Raw genomic sequence first — 19,257 nt, 5'->3', positions numbered from 1 at the left:
AGTGTTTCAATTAACTGTACTGGACTACTTGACTCCAACTTTTCTAGTTTTTGCCTTGTATGGCCAGACGTAACCACAGAAATATACCGAAACAAATTTACCTAAATCATTTATAAAACCTCAGTTTACTTCATCAAGTGATTTAATTGATGACTGTGATAATCCTTATAAGTATAGCTTTCAGCTTTCCCTGCAGCAATTCATCTTTGAAACAACTCACTTACCTGAAGAAATTATAGCTAAGTGACAACATAGACATTATTTTTACGGATCAGTTAAATCATCTAAAGTTTTGTATTGTAAACTTTTCTTTTCATTGTAATGTACTCATGCACTATACACAAAATCTTACAACTATAATAATGTGTATGTGTGACAAAGAAAAGAAATTAAACATTATAGTTGTCTTGAGTACTAGTGTTCATTTAAAAGCATTTCTAACTAACTCAGAGGTCCATTGAGCGACCAGGATCATAAGAAGTCCAGATGGGAACAATATAGCAGTCACAATTCATCAATATACACTCTTCATCACCTAATGTTGATGATGATTTCGGTATAGAGCAGTACATGGCATGAATTGTGTACTTATCATCAATGGTTTTATATTGGTGCACTATATGGCATGGTAAAAGGTGGTCAAGTGGCTTGTAGGATTGCTCAGATAAATCATCCCAGGCCACAGAACACCTGAAAGAGACAATGTCATAATCGTAGAATATTGAAGTTCACTAACATGTATTTTTGATCTTTATCTTCCATGTTGCAGTTACCAGGCTCCACAATAAGTTGGACACTTGCTCCCCACCCAGGTGTCGCCATAATCATTGACGCACCTGGTCCCATTTTTCTGATCTCAGGCTTACAACCAGCCTGAAATATTCCTGTATATACATGTGAAAAAAGCAAGTCTATAACATACATACGTGCATATTGTGGCACATGCCACAGAATAGCACCAGGTATGAAATTAGAAACAATATAAAGAGCTATACTGACACTGCATTTTGGTTACCAACATTGCTTGGTAAGCATTGCATGGGTATGTAGAATTCTAGAACAGGATGGGAATGGAAAGTAGGAATGACCAATGGAAAATGTCTAAAAGAGCTCAGGTTGGATTTTACATCAAATGCTTCATTGCTGGATCCTTCTGCTAAAACAGTCTATTAGAGCAATCAAAAATATATTGATACCTGACAAGTTATTGATAGCCTGTAAATTAGATGGACAAGATGAGATAGATTATAATTAGGTATATTGACTATAGACAACATGCACTAAATAAAAGTACTCCCTTGAAACCATAAGCATTGTAGAAAAACTAATAAGAATAAAGAGATTTACCACCAGTCAGTGGAGTTGCTCCAGGCCATATATCAAACATACTACAGCTGCTGCATACCCCATGCATCATGTGACTTCTTGTACAGCTTTCCAAGTCTATATAGAGACACACACTGTCATTTAACTAGAATACTATATAAACTCAGGGGCGTAGCCAGGATTTTTTGAAGGGGGGTTCCAACAGCAGAATTGAGTTACCAGAAGCTGGGGGCTGTGAGAGACTTTCAATATTTTAATGAATCAAAACTCAGCAAATTGTTATATTTTATACAAAAAGTACATGCATATAAGTGCCCCTGGGATGAAGCTAGTACTAGATAAAGCTACCTAGTGGAAACAGACAGCATAACACATAGAGATACATATTATAGTAATCTGTAAGTGATAGTTATCTCACTGATATAGGAATCATAAATCCACTGATACAAATGTCGTGACTTACAATCAAAACATTATAACAATAATATGCATAGCATGGATTCATTTTGCATAACACAAGTGATAAATTACTGGAATTCTATATCTTTAAACACTGCACACCAAAGCTATAGCAGTATAAGGTCATGCTCAGTTATGCAGTTAATGTTAGAATGTCTGAAAAACTTCATTAATAAAGCTTAACATATGCATGTTCTATTAGAGTATATGCGACTGCTATATAGCTGACTGCTCTATTAGAGTATATCGATCTTTTTAACAAGAGCGGGCTCATGTTACCTCTGTAAATCTTTCCCTAGAAAGATGAATGCAAGCTTTATTAATTGTTGTGCTGTGCCATACACTATATTACTCACTCATTTTGTCCTTCCACATTTAATGGTGTGCTAGGGTCCTGCTGTAAACTCAGAAGTCTAGGAGGGGTTCCAGAACCCCCCCTTCCTACGCCCCTGAAACTTATTCTATTGTAGTTAAATCTTTTGGCTTCAAAGGAGTACCTTGCAATGTTGACAGGTTAGACTATAGTGCATAATCTATGCTGGTTGTCCATCAAATCAGCTTTCACCTCCTGATAATGGTGGAATGGAAGGACTTAGTCATCCTTAGAATGAGATCTGGCTGAAATTATCATACAGTGATGTATGATACCATCTAAGTTAAAAGGGAAAGTGTGCTTTATTTTCCATAATGTATCTCCTATCCCATGAATTCTAGTCTGACGGATTCAAATTGTGTGATAACTCAGCATTTACTGACCTTCTGCTGGGCCATGCCTATTTGAAGAGGTGCTTCTCGGACATCACTGACCCAATTTTGCACAGATTTTGTTGCAAAATGATGGAAATACTCCAACAGAACAGTCAGTGGGTAAAAGATCTCAAAAGGGAACAGATATAGATCCCTTAAAACTGGTGTCCTTCCCCTAGCTAAGAATATCCAAACTTCAGTGCCGTCTATAGCTCATTGAGCTACATACGTAGCTACTAGCTGTGTTTATATCTGTATGTAACTAGAGTAATTTGACACTACAAACATGCAGTATAAATGCTTCCTACGAGGAGTATTTGGAGTTATAACTACCAGATGTTTCTGTGCAAAAGACACTTGTGTTCCTGTTGAGGTTCCTGTGGTCCCTGTCTCTTCAATTTTGGGTTTTGGGGGTGTGGCAATCCCTCAGTAGATCCTTAAGCGATCCATACCTATTTGATCAGTTGTTGCACAGATTTCTATACCAAAATGGATCAGTCGATCATCAGTGGCTATTGAGTCACCATTTCATCATGATTTTAGTTGACGTCGCAACAAGCCATTATAATTAATACTGTAACTCTAAGCATGTCATGCATGCAGTGGACAAAAATGAAAATATCCAATTTATATATTTCAGGATTTCTAAATGTTTCTAATTGGATTTCTCAATTAGTGTACAAGAATCCCAAGTTGTTGGTGACTCCTAGAGCCCTATGTTCCTTTTTTAACACATCTAACTTCTATATGACAAGCTTCACCAAAACTGCCAGACCTTCAGTGCTGGTCACTGTAAAGCACTAATAACAATAACAATAACATACAATTTGCTGCAGCTGCAACGTGAGCCTATGACCTGACTATGTTGACTGGCTGATAATAGGTAGTCTTGGTTTGTGTGTGAGCGGCAAACAAATTATCTGGTCACTGTTACACACTTTTCGTGAACACTAGGAACACACAATTAGACATGTGCACAATAGTGACCAGACAGTTTAATTGCCAACCCCACACAAGCCGTCTGACTAGATTATTGCACATACTTTTTCAGAGTCACAATAGATTGCTTGCAAAATCGACGTACCATCCTGACAGCCTGCTGCCAGTAACAGATATTTTCCTTGGCTGTGACCAATAAATACCACCAGGCAGAAAGTGATTAGATCACTCACTGTGCATGCTGTGTGGTCCCTCCCACCTTTTTTGCAAAGAAGACCGACCACATCAGAGATCGCGCTTGCACACGCCTCAATGATCTCACTCGCTACATGCCCAATCACATATAGTGAGTTCAACAGTGAGCAATCGCTAATGCATCATTGTTTTCACTGACCTGATACGTTCACAGTTTTGTAGTAGCTCTCCAACACTTTGTTGGCCATGGCGTCCACGTCCAGAGTTGAAGCTCGAGTTAAAACCACGAGATAATACGACAGCAGACACGACGCAACTAGAATTCCTTTGAGCATGGCTGAAGTTATCTGATCAAATGGACTAAGAGATGAAGTCGAGGATGAACACTCGAGGATGCAAATTATGCAGCGGATAAATTTCGCGGCGCACGCTGCACTTGCTGGTGATATCAATTGACTCAGGTGAGCTAATTGATGTGCCCCTTGACTGTCCAATTGCTGGAAGACAATGTGGCCATTCTCAACTTTGTTCCACTTTACAGCATCACAAAGAACACACCGTACTTGCACATTGATTGATTGATTATTTGTTTAACCTCATGGTAGTCAGCAAAAGCCATTCTTCCCTACCAGAGCACATACAGCAATAAACACAATACAAAACACAACTACTACAAAACACAACTATAACCATACTGATAATACAAGATAAGCTACAAGTAAAAAAATCCTCAACAGAGGGATGTAAATTCATTATAATTAAAAGTAGCCCGTGTGGCCGGCTACAGTAAGAGAATTCCACCAAGCAGTGGCTGACAAGCGGAAAAACTTTTTGGTAGAGGAGAGATGACAAGTTTTGTAGGTTAGCAAAAGCTGTCCTTGCAATGTGTGTGGTAATCAAGTTACCAAATAGGATTGGTGGATCAAGGACTAAGCAGGGCTTGCTGTTATTGTTATAGTAACGAAGTATAGCACAAGTAGATTTAAACTTAATTTGATCACACACAGGTAACCAGTTTAATTGTTGACAATGTCCTGAAACGTGATCATATTTCCTTAAACATTTAGTAACCCGAATGCTCCTGTTCTGCAATCATTGTAGACATGCTAATTGGGACTGGTTAAGAGGAAGACCCCACACAGGTAGAGCATAGTCAATCCTAGAAAAATCTAGTTATTCAGTCAACATCTTAAGAACGTCAAATGATAAAGATTTTTGATGGGGGCTAAGTAAATATAAGTAGTATGATACTGAACTACACACGCTACTCAACCGAGGACCCCATTGTAAATGTCTATCAAAAATAATCCCTAAATACGTTTGTTTATCCACTTCCTTAAGCTGGTGATCATCTACAAGGATTGCAGGAGGAACCACATTAGATGTACATTTCCGAACAAACCACATGACACTAGACTCCTTGACATTTAGCTTCATTCTGCTTGACGCAATCCATGCCTAGATTCTCTGTAGATCAAAACACAATCTTTCCTTAACAACTTCATGACTTTCACCAGAGCATATCAATGTAGTATCATCAGCAAACTGTATGGTAATTTACTGTGCATGACCAAGGAGGGAATCTCATTAATATAAACAAGAAATAGCAATGGGCCAAGTGCACCACTACCCTGTGGGATGCCATCCTTTACAGAAGAACAAGATGACATCATGTTCTTATGTCGGACACGTTGTATACAGTGCGAAAGATAGTTGGTGAACCAGGTCAGCTCGATGTCATGAATACCTAATGTGCACAACCGCTTCAAGAGTATAACATAATCCAGTGAATCAAATGCCTTTCTGAGATCCAGAAAAACAGTACATACAACTTGACCAGCATCCAAGGCTTGTGTGATTGAGTCCGTGGCAAATAAGAGAATCTGCTCAGTAGATCTACCTGTATGATAAGCTCCCTGATGTTGACTCAGGAGTTGGTGTTGCTCAAAATAAATGCTTAGTTGCAAGGCAATCAGCTTCTCTAGTATCTTAACAAGAATAGGGACAACAGAAATTGGCTTAAAGTTCGAAGCATCATCCTTACAACCAGATTTATGAACAGCAGTAACATTACTCTTTTTCCAATCACTAGGGATAGACCCATGGCCACAGCGTAAGGATGCATTATATAGTTTAGTTAGGGGATCAGTAATCTCAATTGAAACTTCCTTTAAAAACGACCATCTGGTCCAGTAGAGTTACGAACATCAAGGTGTTGGAGCATATGGTATACAGAATCAGAGCAAATGGTGGTACACTTTGTTGCATGCTTCTGCCTTATTTTTCATTCACCGGCAAGACTGATTCAGTAGCATTTTCTTTCATGCTCTAGGAACATTCACTTCTACTGGGTCACTTGATATTCTGGCTGACAGCTTGTGTTGAGGGTAAAAAGACGAGTAATTAGCTAATTTGCTGCATTCATAATTAACAAAGTTTTATCATCATGCTCACCCTTCATGCTTATAGTATTTATTTATTTATTTATGTGTCTACTGAGCAGTTTGCCCTGCTGCAGCTGGTGTGCTCAGAGATTCACATACATGATTGTAAGAGGTGAGTCAACAGTGCTTAATAGCATAGTGTTTTTTTGTTTTGTTTTACCTGGAAAAAATAGCTGCAAAACCTTGTATGCTAAATGTAACGGGTTATATAATCTAGTTCAGTGTTCTCACAACCTCTTAAGACCCAGTCATAAAATATCCAGGCTACAAATACTATACACAAGACATTGTATCATCAACTTCCATTGTAATGCTTGGTAACAGTGCCATCACTGCCATGCAAGATAATGAATTGAGCTGAGTCTGCTGTAAACCCATCAAAAGCTGCATGACACTAGCTACCTAGCCTTTTTAAATGTTGCTTCATTCTGCCCAATAATGTAACTGCTTCATTCTGCCCAATAGTTAAAACATAATTATTCTTGTGGCCACATGACATTGATTCAAAAATTAGCATTGTTGCAGCCATTTTTGGTCAACACCTTTGATTTCACAATTTTTCACCTTGTTTTTGAAAGGCTGCACCCTTTTTCACAGTTTGACTGCATGCTTTGGTATAGATTAAATTTACTGCTGAGTTGATGATTTAAAAATGATGATCACAATTAACAGATACCACTCCTGTTGGCTGCCTTACAGCCATATTCTGCAAGTCAGGGCAGCCAGAACTTACCAGGGATAAGTCAACTTCAGCAGACCACTCCTTTAATATCTATATACTTCACTTTAAGTAAGCACATCAGCCAAGACTGCAGACTGACTGACCCAATAGATTCAATGGATGATGCACAGTAGCATCTCAGACCTTGACATCAGCTGCAGGATGCAAGACAACACCTGGTCGATAGCCATTACTACTAGTGCAGAAACGAATAGGCTACTTTTACTATTCGATAGGGACCCGCCGATTATGCTGGCATAATTTTGAGCGTAATAGGTACCTAAAAGCATTGAGCATAATGCCAGCATAATAGGTTAAATATTTATACGACAGTATAAATTCTTGCTGGAAAAATGACAATTGCAAAGTAAGATCGATATACTCTAATAGAGCAGTCAGTAACTCTAATAGAACAATCATCACAATGACTGTTCTATTAGAGTATATCGATCTTTTCTCTTACATGCAGCAAGAATTTATTATTTGTGTTCCAGCCACCCATTTTTTCTTTCTATACAGTGTTAAACTAATAGCAAAGCATATGAACTAAGGCATGAATATTGAGCATAATCGAGCATAATAGGTAAATATTGAGCATTAATTTAAGCATAATATGTGAATTTTTGAGCAGTGCAGCATAGCATAATAGGTAAAATTATGAGCATAATCGGCGGGTCCCTACTATTCGAATAATTGTGAACAAAACAACCGAATATTCGATTATTCTTTACATTTATACTTCCCTTTTGTTTGGGAGCAAGGTAAAACCTAAGAGCTATATTTCTATATCTTTTCTAAAATAGAATTTTTACAGCGTAGATACATCACTTCATTCACAATCTTGAGTTTCAAGGCTGGCTTTTCCAGCTGAATACAGTGTACAATATGCTAACGATTATTCAAATAGTGTGTTAGTGAATTGAATGGTGTCATACTGACCAAATAGTCAAATAACCTTGCAAATAACCGAATAATCGTTTCAGCACTAAGCATGTATGTTGAACTCCATTACTATTATTACAGTACACCAGTACAGCAAATGGAACAGTGTTATAGTGTAGTGTGCATGGGCTGGAGGCATGCACTCAGACCTCTTTAAGTGACATACACTACATGTTAGTCTGCTTGTAATGGTATATGCATAGTTTTAGCTAGTGATGCACTATGTAGCTATAGCCTGACATCAAAATATTATAGACTCATACTCATGCAGTGGAAACCAGCCATCAAAATATCTGGAGCTGTCCATGTTACCTATAGGTGTACTTGTATTTGCTTAAACTGTAGCTAACAATGGGACTAGCTAGCAGTTAAATTTAATCATCAAATTACTACTTGTATACAGTTGACTGTTGTATTATTATTATCAATTTTATCTAAAGAAAGGGTACACAAAAGGCTTATAGCCTGTACAAGGTGGTCCCCAAAACACATACACAGGGTGACTTCTTTATTAGAATATCTTGATCTTAAGCTTGCTTGACTAGCTAGTTTCTAGAAACTCTGAAACCCTTCTGTGTAACTTGCCACCTATATGATTACATGGCATTGCCATTTCAGAGTACATAATTCATTTGATGTCCCAGCTCACATTATTCAGATTATTGTAGCTATGACAACATGTATAGCTATGTGTACTATATAACACTCAGTTATGAGGTCATGCGGTTATTTGTACTGTAATCTAATAACTTACAGCAGTGCATGCACTTGCCCTTAACACTGTTTTAGCTAGCTCTTATACTCTACACTATGCATGGATATTAAAAAAGTCACAGACCACATATGCAGAATGATTCATATCTGGTACAAGGAATAGAATAAAGCATTTTTAAGGTACAATATCTTATTCCCATACAACCTGGATAAAAATGTATTAAATTTTAGATGCTTTGTCACCTGTAAAATTATAAAAAGCAAGCTATGTAGTCTGGCACAACTCCTTTAGACACTTACAGGTGTCTTAAAGTCAGCTGCATCAGAGGACTCTTGTAAGGAATTTTATAAAAAACTGCTGTGTCAGACTATCTGCACTAGGTTCTGCTTGTTCAGGTAAGAACCAGTGATAGGATGTGTCAGAAGTTTGAAGCAGAAACAAGGGGAAGCCCACAATTTAGAATATCAGCATTGTCTAAAATAGAAGTGTTTATTTTCAAGAGAAATAACATTAAAACTTTGATTGGTCATACAGTAATTTAGACTTAAGCAGGTCAAGTGGTACTACAATAGTTTCAAGAACTTCAGTATACTCCATCAATGTCTTGCTTAATGTGATGGTACAACAGTGCGTACACATGCCGAAGTATTCTTTTGGCTTACAACATTTCACTGCTTGACAATTAGAAAAAATAAATGAGTCGCCTTATATAAAAAGATTTTCACTTCTTTTTAGTTTGTAGCACAGTAACTTCATCACCTACTCTGACAACCCCTCCCAATTGGAGTGGAATCAGTAGTTGTCCGAAACAAGCATGTGCTGGTCCCAATGGTGCCCTGTATGACCGTAGGATCTCTAGTGGACCAAACTTGTCTACTTCTCCTGTTGACTGGTCCACTGCTGTGAGCTTGCAGCGCTGTAGACAAGACAGTACACAAATACTGTAATAAAGCAGTCAATGAAAACTTCTCTAGTAATTCTAGCACCATATGTCTCTTGATTGCTGGCATGTCACTCTGCAGTATCACACTTAACAGTCACACCCACTTATCATTTGCAGCAGCTCACCTGACTAAAACTGAATGGTTTCATTTTAGCCAAGTGTCTATATTGTATTCTTTAAAAATTGTTAAAAATGAAGTAGGGATCTATGCAATGAAAAGTAGTGAAACAAGAGATGAATGATGGTATTACAGCATAGCTCAGTGGGAAAGTCCCTACTTTGGCATTGAGCAAAATAATTGTTATAGCTAATGTGCCAAAGTAGGGACTTTCCCACTGAGCTATGTTGTCACCATTCATCTCTTGTTTCACTCATAGATCCCTACTTCATTTTTAAATTAACAATTTTAATAGTTTTTAAAGTTTTTTGTTGTAGCACAGCTAGCTACAATGTAACTTGTGACTGTTCTATTAGAATATCATACATGACTGTTGTATTAGAGTATATCAGCCAAGGGGTGTGCAGCTAGCTTAGGGGTGCGGTCATCTTGTTTACTGTTAAGTAAACAGCTAGATTGTTAAGAGGTATGGTCTCCATATTCTATCACTATTGGTCCACCTAGATCTTTAATTGATGGGCGTGGTCGCAAACCTATCACAAACGGGATCCCAATCGCGAACTTGCAGATATCTAGCTAGTATATCTCTTATAATAGCGCCGGGACTGAAGCGCTTCTGAAATCCAGCTCTGAAATAATTCTGTGGCGTCTACATATATGCTGCTGAAAGAACGTGTTGATATGGAAAATGAATGCCTCGATATGGTCTTGTTGGATGAAGAAGACAAGCAGCCTGATTGAAGATAAAGAAAAGACTAGGTGCAGAGGGCCTACACTCATCAGAACCCCAAAGGCACATCTCACTGGCGAGTTTGTTATTGTGGTATAAAATGGTGGCCGTGCACTGCTTCATTTGGCCTCTAGCCTTGCGACTGTGGTCAGTGAGGTGTGAGATGAGCTTTGGTGATTTTAAAAATTCTATATCTGGCCACCTGTAAGTGTTTTGCTATATTTAATGTTGTATTATATATTATATGGACTAGTACTATTTCGTAAAGGTGATTTTTGTCATGTAAAATGTCTCTAGGATGATTTTAAAGGTGGAATTGTCAGGGTGATCCCTACTTAGATGGTACTACTGTACTGTGTTTGATATATATAAATGGGATCATATAGAAATAAAAAGTAGTGGAACAAGGGAGGTTGCCTACTACACCTGCAGATAGGTTAGTGGACATTTAATCCCTACTTCAGTCTATACCTGTCCACTAGTATATCTTCAGGTATAGGCAACCTCCACTACTTTTTATTTCTATGATCCCTAATTGAACTTAAATTCCTAATTTTTCCTTGTTTACTTTTTATTATGACTGACCAGTGAACCTGCACATACCACATTAGAAGAATGGAGCCAGACTTATTGTTTTCGTCTGAATATGTGCCCTAACTATCAATTACTCAAATAGTGAAGTGGCCATTATGCTCCATTTTCTGCTATGTTTAAGCCCATTGCACAGTGTTGCAAATGAAGAACACTACGAGAAGGACCTCTGCAATCAATCCAGTCACAACAGAAAACTCAGACGGTTCCTGTTACAAAGTAGGGAAGCCATTATGCGGTGCCACCGTGAATCGGCACCGTGAGCTATCAGTGAAGAGAAATGAGACCCAAAGGTAAGTCCATGATATTTGCATTGTACGTACTCTGGCATGCCAAAACCTGTCTGGTTGAACAGTAAAAAATCAAGCCTGTAGCCTTAGCCATTATTGAATTACACTTTCTGAAGGCATAGTCAGTCAGTAGAAAAATCCAGTGCACAAAACTTAAAAAAATTGTAGCAAGCTATTGGAAGCTTTTCGGGTCATACTGAAGGCAATTTTGGGCTCAGTATGCCTCACTAATACTGCCAAGGCACCATGAAGGTATTGTGAGGCTGATTTCTGGTCAAAATATTTTTTTGTGAGAAAGTGCAAACCTCTGTATTCTAATATACAGTACATATATACAATAAAGCAGGCAGATGGGTTGTACCCTCCATACAAATGTGCTCATAGTTGATCATGAATTCAATTAACTTTTCATAGAGGATTCTGTTAAGTTTCCTATACCAAGTTTGCTGTACACACGCACACACATGCGCACGCACACACATGCGCACGCACACACATGCGCACGCACACTCTTAACTGAACAGTCCTGTTGGTATCAAAATAGTCTAGCAAAACAGTCACCATATATTGTATGGTTCTAATTAAGAAATTTTGTGGGGACAAAAGTTTACTTATTTTCAATGAATGCACTAAAATACCCAAATTTTGCAATTTGCATACAGTACAGAGAATCGTTTTACTAGAACAGTTACATACCTCTGAGTCTCGATAAAGCAAAAATGGTATACTGCCAATCTTAACCACCAGCCAATCATCTTCTTCAAATGGTTTACTACAACCAGATATTTCAATGTTCATACGGAATCTATTCAAACCCACACAACCTCCAGTAACTGGTTGTAGCCGACTGTTCAAATCAGCCAGTGACTCAACAGAGGCTAGCGACACTGGAGCACCATCAGTTAACCCAACACTAATGGAGGGAAGCTTTCCCTTCAAAGCCTCAGGAAGATAACGTTCTTGAACTTGATTTTTGTAACCATCTTGCTTTTCAGCAGCGCAGGTTAATCTCACGTGTTCATATCCTGGGCCCAACAAAGTGGCGAACCATTTAGCTACGTCATCACCCTGGTCAACCACGCCTACTGTGCCCTCCCAAAGCCCCGCATTCACTCTGACATTGGAATAGATAGGTAGATGTTTGTAATCTTTCATTCCAGGACTGGACAAATGCAATAGCTGGGTTCCACTCTCGTCAATAAATTTGGCGGTGATTGTGGCCAATTTTGGACACCTTCTCTGACTGATGAACCGACTGCCTCCATCTATCAGCATGAACCGTCTGTCTCCTACCACTCCGTATTCGTCAATTGTAATCTCCTCTGGATTTACAGCCTGACAAGATTTTACCGGAAATACATTTAGAGAGACAACTTTCATCCTAGCACAGCCAGTACAAAATAAGTAGGATGAAAACGAGTCTTTCCAGTTTCAAGTGATTTCGTGAATTAATTAAGGTACTTGTAAATCTTTAAAATATATTTACTCAAAAATGAAATTTGCACCTCACTTTTCAAATTTTCTTCGCGGATGGCACTAGTAGAAATAAAGCTATGCGTGCTAGGGGTGAGTGGCTTATCTGCGTTACCACTAGACGTGTCCTAATGTAACAGGAAGCTGGCGTTGGCAAGACATGCCTTGTGCATCGCTTCGTCACTGAGAAATTCGACGAGAGATCAATTCCCACCGTTGGGTAAGCCAACACGAATCATTGGGAATGTCATATTAACGTACTTTATATCTAGAGCGGCGTTTATGTCTAAGAGAGTCACAATTGGCGACAGAAACTTGTTATTTCACATTTGGGACACAGCAGGACAGGAAAAGGTGTGTCTGGGAGTGTCTATATCAGCATTATACCCCTGGAGGGTCCTGCTGATTAACAATAAATATATAATAATAAATATATGTGTTTGATTACCACAATTTGTTCCAGTATCGTGGTCTGGCCCCTATGTACTACAGAGGAGCTGCAGCTGTAATAGTTGCTTACGACATAACGGACGAGGTAACCGTGGTGATAGTAACATGAAACAGGTGTATGGTGCTAATTAATTAGAGAACATTTAGATCAATGCAATCATGGATTGATGAGCTACATAAACTGGGTCCTGATAATCTCACTATGGCAATAACAGGCACTAAATGTGACAAAGAAAAAGAACGGGAGGTACAGTAGATGCCATAACACCTTCAAAAATTACGTCTCTTGTCAGGTCTCCTTTCAAGAAGGACAAGATTTTGCTGATAAAGTTGATGCGATATTCTTAGAGACATCTGCATTAAGTGGCACAAACATCAGTGAACTGTTCACACAATTAGGTTAGTAACATTTGTGTACATGTGATGAACTGTAAAGGTGTCTACACCGCCACGTTGTAAGTTAAAGATAATATGTAGAGGTGATGCTTTTGTGTGCAGTGCTTACCATATATTGAATAGAAACTTTTAGTTTCAGGTTTTGCTATTGCTACATAACCATTGTTTTACTTCTTGATATACTTTTGTGGTATAGCTATTGTATTTATGGAACCATAGTGAAGTGTCTTTATAAGAGTGGTGTCCATATTTCAGGTGTCATAATGTACTGCATGTTATCAAAGGAAGGAAAGTTTATATAACTTGTTTATTTTATGTACTGATTTTATCCATTATTAAAGCCAGCTTCACTGGGTACTTTGTGTCCCATTGTACCTACAGAATACACACCCAGTTCTGTTTAAGCACTGAGGTGCTAAAAATGAAGGCTTACATAACTGGAGTTTTGTGCAAGTCTAATCGTTTGTATTTCATAAAGATTTCTACCTTTAAGTTATAAACACTCTCGCCACCACTTTGACCATTTCCACCAATGCCTGCTGTACACACTGAAATATGTGTGACCCGCTGAGCAAAAACCAGCCAATTTTGCAAACTTTTATTTTGTCATGAAAATGTATCTGGGTTAAAAACTAAAAATGTGACCTAATTTTAGAAAACCGTCGATATCCGCACAATTTTCAAAATGCATTTTATTTGTTCTTTGTTTTCTACAGGGACAGAGGAATGGACTAGCCAAATTTCAGCTTCCTAAGTTAAGCAGCATTGGAAATACAGCCGGACGAGCAAATAATTTGATATGTACAGAAGCTATCGAGAAAAGAATCTACAGGCGCTTACATAAACCATCATAACTTACTGATACAACGACGTATGGAATTGAAGCTTGGCTCATTGCGTTCGCCATGAATTTATGCATCCAGCAAGGTATAGTTTTTTCCCCAGGCATGCTTCTTTGTCCAACAAGGAAGGCAAATTCACTGAAAAACGATCGTCGGTAAATTCTTTCGTCACTGCAACGTAAACAAACGTCTGTAACTTTGGAATCTTTTCGTGTATGGAGATAAAATAAAGATGTTTGTACTCCCCATGGACAGGCGAACACGATGATGCTCAGGATTTATCGATTGGCGGCTTAATTCGCCCACCAGCGAGGCGATAAAAACTTGCGTAATTTTTTTTTCTAGAGCTTGTGTTTTTTACCCATAGTTTTTAAATGCGTTTTATTACAAAAGTACTGTTGTGCGTATATCGACGGTTTTCCAAAATTCGGTCACAAATATGTGCGCTACATAAAATTTACACACGTTTTAATGCCTTTGGTATGCACTGAAACAAAGCTCTAATCAACAAATCTTATACACCATTAGATTTGCCTATTCATGGGGAATAAGAAAATCTTTGCTTCGTGTTGGTACAACAAAATGCTAGTGAGTTATGGATGCTTACTCATGATACAGTAGAAATAAAGTTTACCATAGTTGTTTCTTTTCTGGAGTGGCCTTCTTCTTTGCCCACACAGAGAAGTACAGGGAAAGCACTATACCTTGATCAATGGTGAACAGATCAAGCCAAGTCCCATCTTTGTAGCTTGTTTCAATCGTAAGTTATGATCAATAAAATGAGCACCAGTGATTTATTTTATTTTGTTGTACAAATCAAATTGATTGCTGGTCTGACTATCTAGCACTATATTGTACTTTGCGTGGGAGGATCAAAGCGATGCCGCGTATCATATTATCCATACAGTACTAATCAACTGCATAACTGTACTGTATCAGTCGTACAGTACAGTTATGCAGCTAATTTGGCAAATACAGTACAGTTATGTGGAGAATTTATTTAAGGAATGTTACATAAAACAACACACTGTAAATCGCTACAACTAGCCAAACTAATCCTATTAGCTCGTTCTACGACTAGAAATAGATTATTTAAACACTTACTGATATCCTGATCACCGAAAGTCGCAGTGGTTTGAGTACTAGAGAAAATCGCTCCAAGCCAGATGACCAGGAAGTATAATATAACAGTTAAAGCACCGCCGATGCTTGTGTGTATGAAAAACACAGCACTTGGCTTCGCCTGATGCTGTATTAGCCTCCAGACACACACCCCCGTGCTTTATTTTCCATACACACATGTAGCAGTGCTTTAACTATAACATAACTCCAAGACTATTCATCATAAAAGGTTTAAACTGTGGCTGTCAGTCTGTCACTCCTTTGTCACTATAGATAACAGAGAAACAATAAAATGGAAATCGAGGAATGTGCCGGTTTTTGCTCAGCCAGTCACATATACGTACCAGGGAGCAGAATAGATCCCATGTTTAAATGCTGGGTTCAAAATAATTGATAGACTTAAACTCACTGGGACCAAAAGCTAACCCACTGAAGTGATGGATGTGATTTCTATTAAATATTTATTGTTGCAGGTCGCAAGTTACCATTAGACATCATCCAAAGCATCGCCAAAACAAATACTGTAAAACTAAACACTTATACTGAAACAACGCAAGAAAAGAAACCATGTCCATGTTGATGAAAAGATTGTCTTTGTTTTTAACATGTACAGAAGACATAATAGAATTATATCACAAAATTTTTTAACAGATTATTTTACAAAAAAAGTTAGGGTTCTATTGATAGCTACTTACATACTCGATACATCTATCATAAACAATAACCTGAAGATTAGTTTTGTGAGCAGCAACTGTGTCCACCCTTAGATGTTTTATTTAATGTAACTGTGTGTGATGCTTGGCTCGTTCTGAGAGTTGGAGGTGCTTCTGTGGGAAGTCTTTTTCCTAACAAATAGGGAGATGTCTTACTGTATGATAGAACAAGATTTACAAAGCTTACCAATTTCTACAAACAGTTCTGCTACATTAGTAGCAGTTAGAGCACTTGTTTCTGAGAATACTGCTCCGATTTCTTCGGCAAAACCTTTTCCCTCCTCTGTAGAGATCTGTACAGTGAACATGAAGTTGAGTGATATTTGTACACACAAAACCAATACACTACACGTGCATTACACAACATATGTATACTTATAGTAACCGATGCATACACAGTACTACACACACACACTCATACACACTACAAAATAGACCACACACAAACAGGAAGTATAGTGAAACATCACTAACATGTGTCACACACATCATTGGTTGGCTGGGACAACAAACTTGACTACTTTAACAACTATTACAACACAGCTCACACTGGTGATGGCTTCAATACTGCACATGTATGTACAAATTGGGCAAATTTCATGGTGTACAAAAGGTTGCTGGATGCAAATACAAGTTGTCTTCAAGAAAAAAATCATATACTCCACCTTTAGTATACTCTGTAGTCACAATAATAAATGTGTAATAAAATAACAATTGGGAGGTTTAACCAAGAGAGTATGTGTTCCTCCTAACAATGATGTGAAGGTGATGATTTTATCACATGAGCATGTATGGCTATTCACTAGTGTGAGACAGGAAATTTGATGAAAGAAAAAGTTGATGAATTTGACAAAACATTTATGTAAATTTTAATTCATCATACCCCTGTACGTCCATAAGTGCCCCTAAAAGTACATGTTTAGATCTAACACTTTCTTGAATATTTTTGTCAATATTTAATTCATCAATACTAAAGAAGTGTGGATTTGTCAAATTTCCTGTCATATGGTAATGCTATTGTGTGAAATTTGGCTCATTTGTAGTACAGCTTGACCCGCAAAAAATATTTTGAAATATTTTTGTTCAAACGTTTGACATAATATTTACGGCCAATTAAAAGTTTCAAAGTACATTTCCTATGGGGAAGCCATACAAGTACAGTGTCCATTACAGTCCTTTCCTGAACTTTTAATGGAGCCAAACCCTACATGTCTGTTGTTGACACCTTTGCTGTTACCAATAATCATCTGGTTAGCTGAAATGTTAACTCTGTTGAGAAAACATTCACTTTTAATTTTTAGCTGTTTTTCAGGATTCAGCTCAACGTGAACATAGTATAGGAAGCTAGAATGGGTGAAAGACTTGGAATTGATCTAGAAATACTAATGCTTGCTGACGAAGGTATTGGAGTTGAATAGTTTGAGCGCAAGAGGCAGGATGGAACTTCTCACAATGGGATTTCCTATTAAAGGGAGAAATTTAACCCCCCAAGGGAATCCCCAACAGCTCAACTAAGATCACATGATGACATAGACATCAAAACAGATGTCAGTGATTACCAAATTCATAGAGGGGTAGAAGTATGGCTCAGGTTAGGGTCTTTAAAATATTTTCTGTGAAGCTGACATGTGGTTAATTGAGCCAATACATTAACCATTTATCATTTAATGGCCTGTTAAATCACACACATTAAAAGAATGTGTTGTATTGCATGACTGAACTAAATTAAACAGAGAGTATGGCCAAATATAGGCTTGGATGATGTTTAGTTGTACAGTCAAATGGACCACATTTACACGTTTGGGGACCATGTTGGAAGTGGCGAGGTGTCCAAGGTGCCATATTTAATTTGTCTGGTTCCACGTACTATAAACATTTAAGTCTAGTGCTCCTCTTACATCACAATGTATTTGATACAGATTTATGCTGATTATTAAATTTCCACAAGAGTATTTCAAGGATACAAAAATGCTCAGATTTTACTTGCAAAAAATATTGAGATATGCCTACTGTACGTAACTGAAATGCATTATTTGCTACTCAAAAATTGTACATTTATTATATATAAGAGATGTGCTAAGGTTTGTGATCACCAGCAAGCAGGTCATGTTATAATGCGGCTACAGTATAGCTTTGTCTTCTTGGTAGGCATACTAGGACAGAAAGAAAACTTGACAAGTCCGTGAAATGTTGACAAAAATCAAGAAATCATAGCTCTAAATATTCAACCTTAAAGGTGCTTACTAACCACTCAAAAAGCTTCGAATGTAATGTATATCTACAATTTATTTCGTCAGAAGTTGTTTAGAAGAATCAAATTTGCTGCCATAACGTCACGAGCTTTAACAGTGAACTGATTCTGATCAAATTTGTCAAAGTTTCTTTGTACAACACAACACTTATTACCTCTCGGTTTTCAGTTAAATCAGATTTGTTTCCAGCAATGGCCAGCACTATATTAGGAGGTCCAAGTTTCTGCAGTTCTCGTATCCAGTCTCTTAGTACGTTGAAAGTTGCCTGTGAGGAGAGTGGCTGGAATAGTGGGTGTGGCGTATAAACCTCACGTGTCTCACCTGATTGGTGATGTCATAAACTACAATAGCAGCAGCTGCATTGCGATAGTACATTGGTAATAATGAACGATACTGTATGGTATAGTAACAGTGAATTGCATGGACACTTTAACAATATTTCTTACTCTTTCTTGACCCGCTGTGTCCCATATTTGAAAACGGTACGTCTTGTCGTTAATTGATACAGTTTTGGACATGAATGAGGCGCTAAAATGGCATTAACATTATGTGGTTGTAACAATAGCTAGCTTACCCTAGTGTAGTTGTGAGTGAAGTGTCAAATTTATCGTGTACAAATCTCCCTACTAGGCTGCTCTTGCCCACGCCCATGTCCTAACGAAGCGTCACGAAGTTTACATCTAACCAACACCGAATTATATCTCACCCCTAGAAGGCATATTTTAGCCTCCTGGTATTGTGACTGGCTTGTCATCAATTTATCGCTGCCGCAGTAGCACCATATATGAAATTGTATTTTACCGCGCTTACTAATTACATTTTAATGCGCTTATTTGTTTAGTTGAAGAA

General features: G+C 37.9%; 4 protein-coding genes across 5 annotated transcripts; 1 reads left to right on the top strand and 3 right to left on the bottom strand.

The window, feature by feature from the left end:
* Positions 1 to 285: 285 nt before the first annotated feature.
* On the bottom strand, positions 286 to 4,097 carry LOC136262867 (uncharacterized). Of its 2 annotated transcripts, XR_010704354.1 has the most exons (4): positions 3,866 to 4,097; positions 2,142 to 2,436; positions 737 to 884; positions 286 to 690 (listed from the first exon to the last, which is right to left on the bottom strand). XR_010704354.1 is itself a non-coding variant. In XM_066057292.1 (3 exons), the coding sequence occupies exons 1-3, from the start codon at positions 3,999 to 4,001 to the stop codon at positions 447 to 449; spliced, it is 528 nt and encodes a 175-aa protein (XP_065913364.1). In that variant the 5' UTR covers positions 4,002 to 4,097; the 3' UTR covers positions 286 to 446. The 2 variants fall into 2 exon arrangements, 1 of the variants encoding a protein (XP_065913364.1); XM_066057292.1 differs by lacking the exon at positions 2,142 to 2,436.
* Positions 4,098 to 9,070: 4,973 nt separating this feature from the next.
* On the bottom strand, positions 9,071 to 12,630 carry LOC136262852 (mitochondrial amidoxime reducing component 2-like). Its single transcript, XM_066057278.1, has 2 exons — positions 11,857 to 12,630; positions 9,071 to 9,404 (listed from the first exon to the last, which is right to left on the bottom strand). The coding sequence occupies exons 1-2, from the start codon at positions 12,538 to 12,540 to the stop codon at positions 9,210 to 9,212; spliced, it is 879 nt and encodes a 292-aa protein (XP_065913350.1). The 5' UTR covers positions 12,541 to 12,630; the 3' UTR covers positions 9,071 to 9,209.
* Positions 12,618 to 16,127, top strand: LOC136262862 (ras-related protein Rab-22A-like). The gene is made up of 7 exons (XM_066057288.1): positions 12,618 to 12,726; positions 12,774 to 12,853; positions 12,906 to 12,987; positions 13,097 to 13,168; positions 13,220 to 13,330; positions 13,377 to 13,482; positions 15,917 to 16,127. Exons 1-7 carry the CDS (start codon positions 12,691 to 12,693, stop codon positions 16,021 to 16,023), a joined length of 594 nt encoding a protein of 197 aa, XP_065913360.1. The 5' UTR covers positions 12,618 to 12,690; the 3' UTR covers positions 16,024 to 16,127.
* LOC136262861 (ras-related protein Rab-22A-like) lies at positions 16,020 to 19,244 on the bottom strand. Its single transcript, XM_066057287.1, has 7 exons — positions 19,115 to 19,244; positions 18,983 to 19,062; positions 18,855 to 18,936; positions 18,730 to 18,801; positions 18,563 to 18,673; positions 16,344 to 16,449; positions 16,020 to 16,288 (listed from the first exon to the last, which is right to left on the bottom strand). Exons 1-7 carry the CDS (start codon positions 19,160 to 19,162, stop codon positions 16,176 to 16,178), a joined length of 612 nt encoding a protein of 203 aa, XP_065913359.1. The 5' UTR covers positions 19,163 to 19,244; the 3' UTR covers positions 16,020 to 16,175.
* Between the last annotated feature and the right edge of the window lie 13 nt (positions 19,245 to 19,257).

The sequence above is a fragment of the Dysidea avara genome, chromosome 8 (assembly GCF_963678975.1).
Source record: "Dysidea avara chromosome 8, odDysAvar1.4, whole genome shotgun sequence".
Taxonomy (NCBI): domain Eukaryota; kingdom Metazoa; phylum Porifera; class Demospongiae; order Dictyoceratida; family Dysideidae; genus Dysidea; species Dysidea avara.
The sequence above is the reverse complement of the archived record's forward strand: the minus strand, read 5'-3'. Positions and strand labels throughout refer to the sequence as shown.

Bases quoted from the DNA above. Each gene is read 5' to 3' on its own strand.
- LOC136262867 (XM_066057292.1), bottom strand. From the start codon at position 4,001: ATGCTCAAAGGAATTCTAGTTGCGTCGTGTCTGCTGTCGTATTATCTC. The intron at 885-3,865 runs GTCAGTGAAAAC...ATGTATATACAG, and splicing joins CAAAACTGTGAACGTATCAG to GAATATTTCAGGCTGGTTGT. The intron at 691-736 runs GTTAGTGAACTT...TGTCTCTTTCAG, and splicing joins GATAAAGATCAAAAATACAT to GTGTTCTGTGGCCTGGGATG.
- LOC136262852 (XM_066057278.1), bottom strand. From the start codon at position 12,540: ATGAAAGTTGTCTCTCTAAATGTATTTCCGGTAAAATCTTGTCAGGCT. The intron at 9,405-11,856 runs GTATGTAACTGT...TCTTGTCTACAG, and splicing joins TGCTTTATCGAGACTCAGAG to CGCTGCAAGCTCACAGCAGT.
- LOC136262862 (XM_066057288.1), top strand. From the start codon at position 12,691: ATGGCACTAGTAGAAATAAAGCTATGCGTGCTAGGG. The intron at 12,854-12,905 runs GTAAGCCAACAC...CTTTATATCTAG, and splicing joins AGATCAATTCCCACCGTTGG to AGCGGCGTTTATGTCTAAGA. The intron at 13,483-15,916 runs GTTAGTAACATT...TTATTGTTGCAG, and splicing joins TGAACTGTTCACACAATTAG to GTCGCAAGTTACCATTAGAC.
- LOC136262861 (XM_066057287.1), bottom strand. From the start codon at position 19,162: ATGACAAGCCAGTCACAATACCAGGAGGCTAAAATATGCCTTCTAGGG. The intron at 18,674-18,729 runs GTGAGACACGTG...CTCTCCTCACAG, and splicing joins TTTATGACATCACCAATCAG to GCAACTTTCAACGTACTAAG. The intron at 16,289-16,343 runs GTAAGCTTTGTA...CCTATTTGTTAG, and splicing joins AGAACTGTTTGTAGAAATTG to GAAAAAGACTTCCCACAGAA.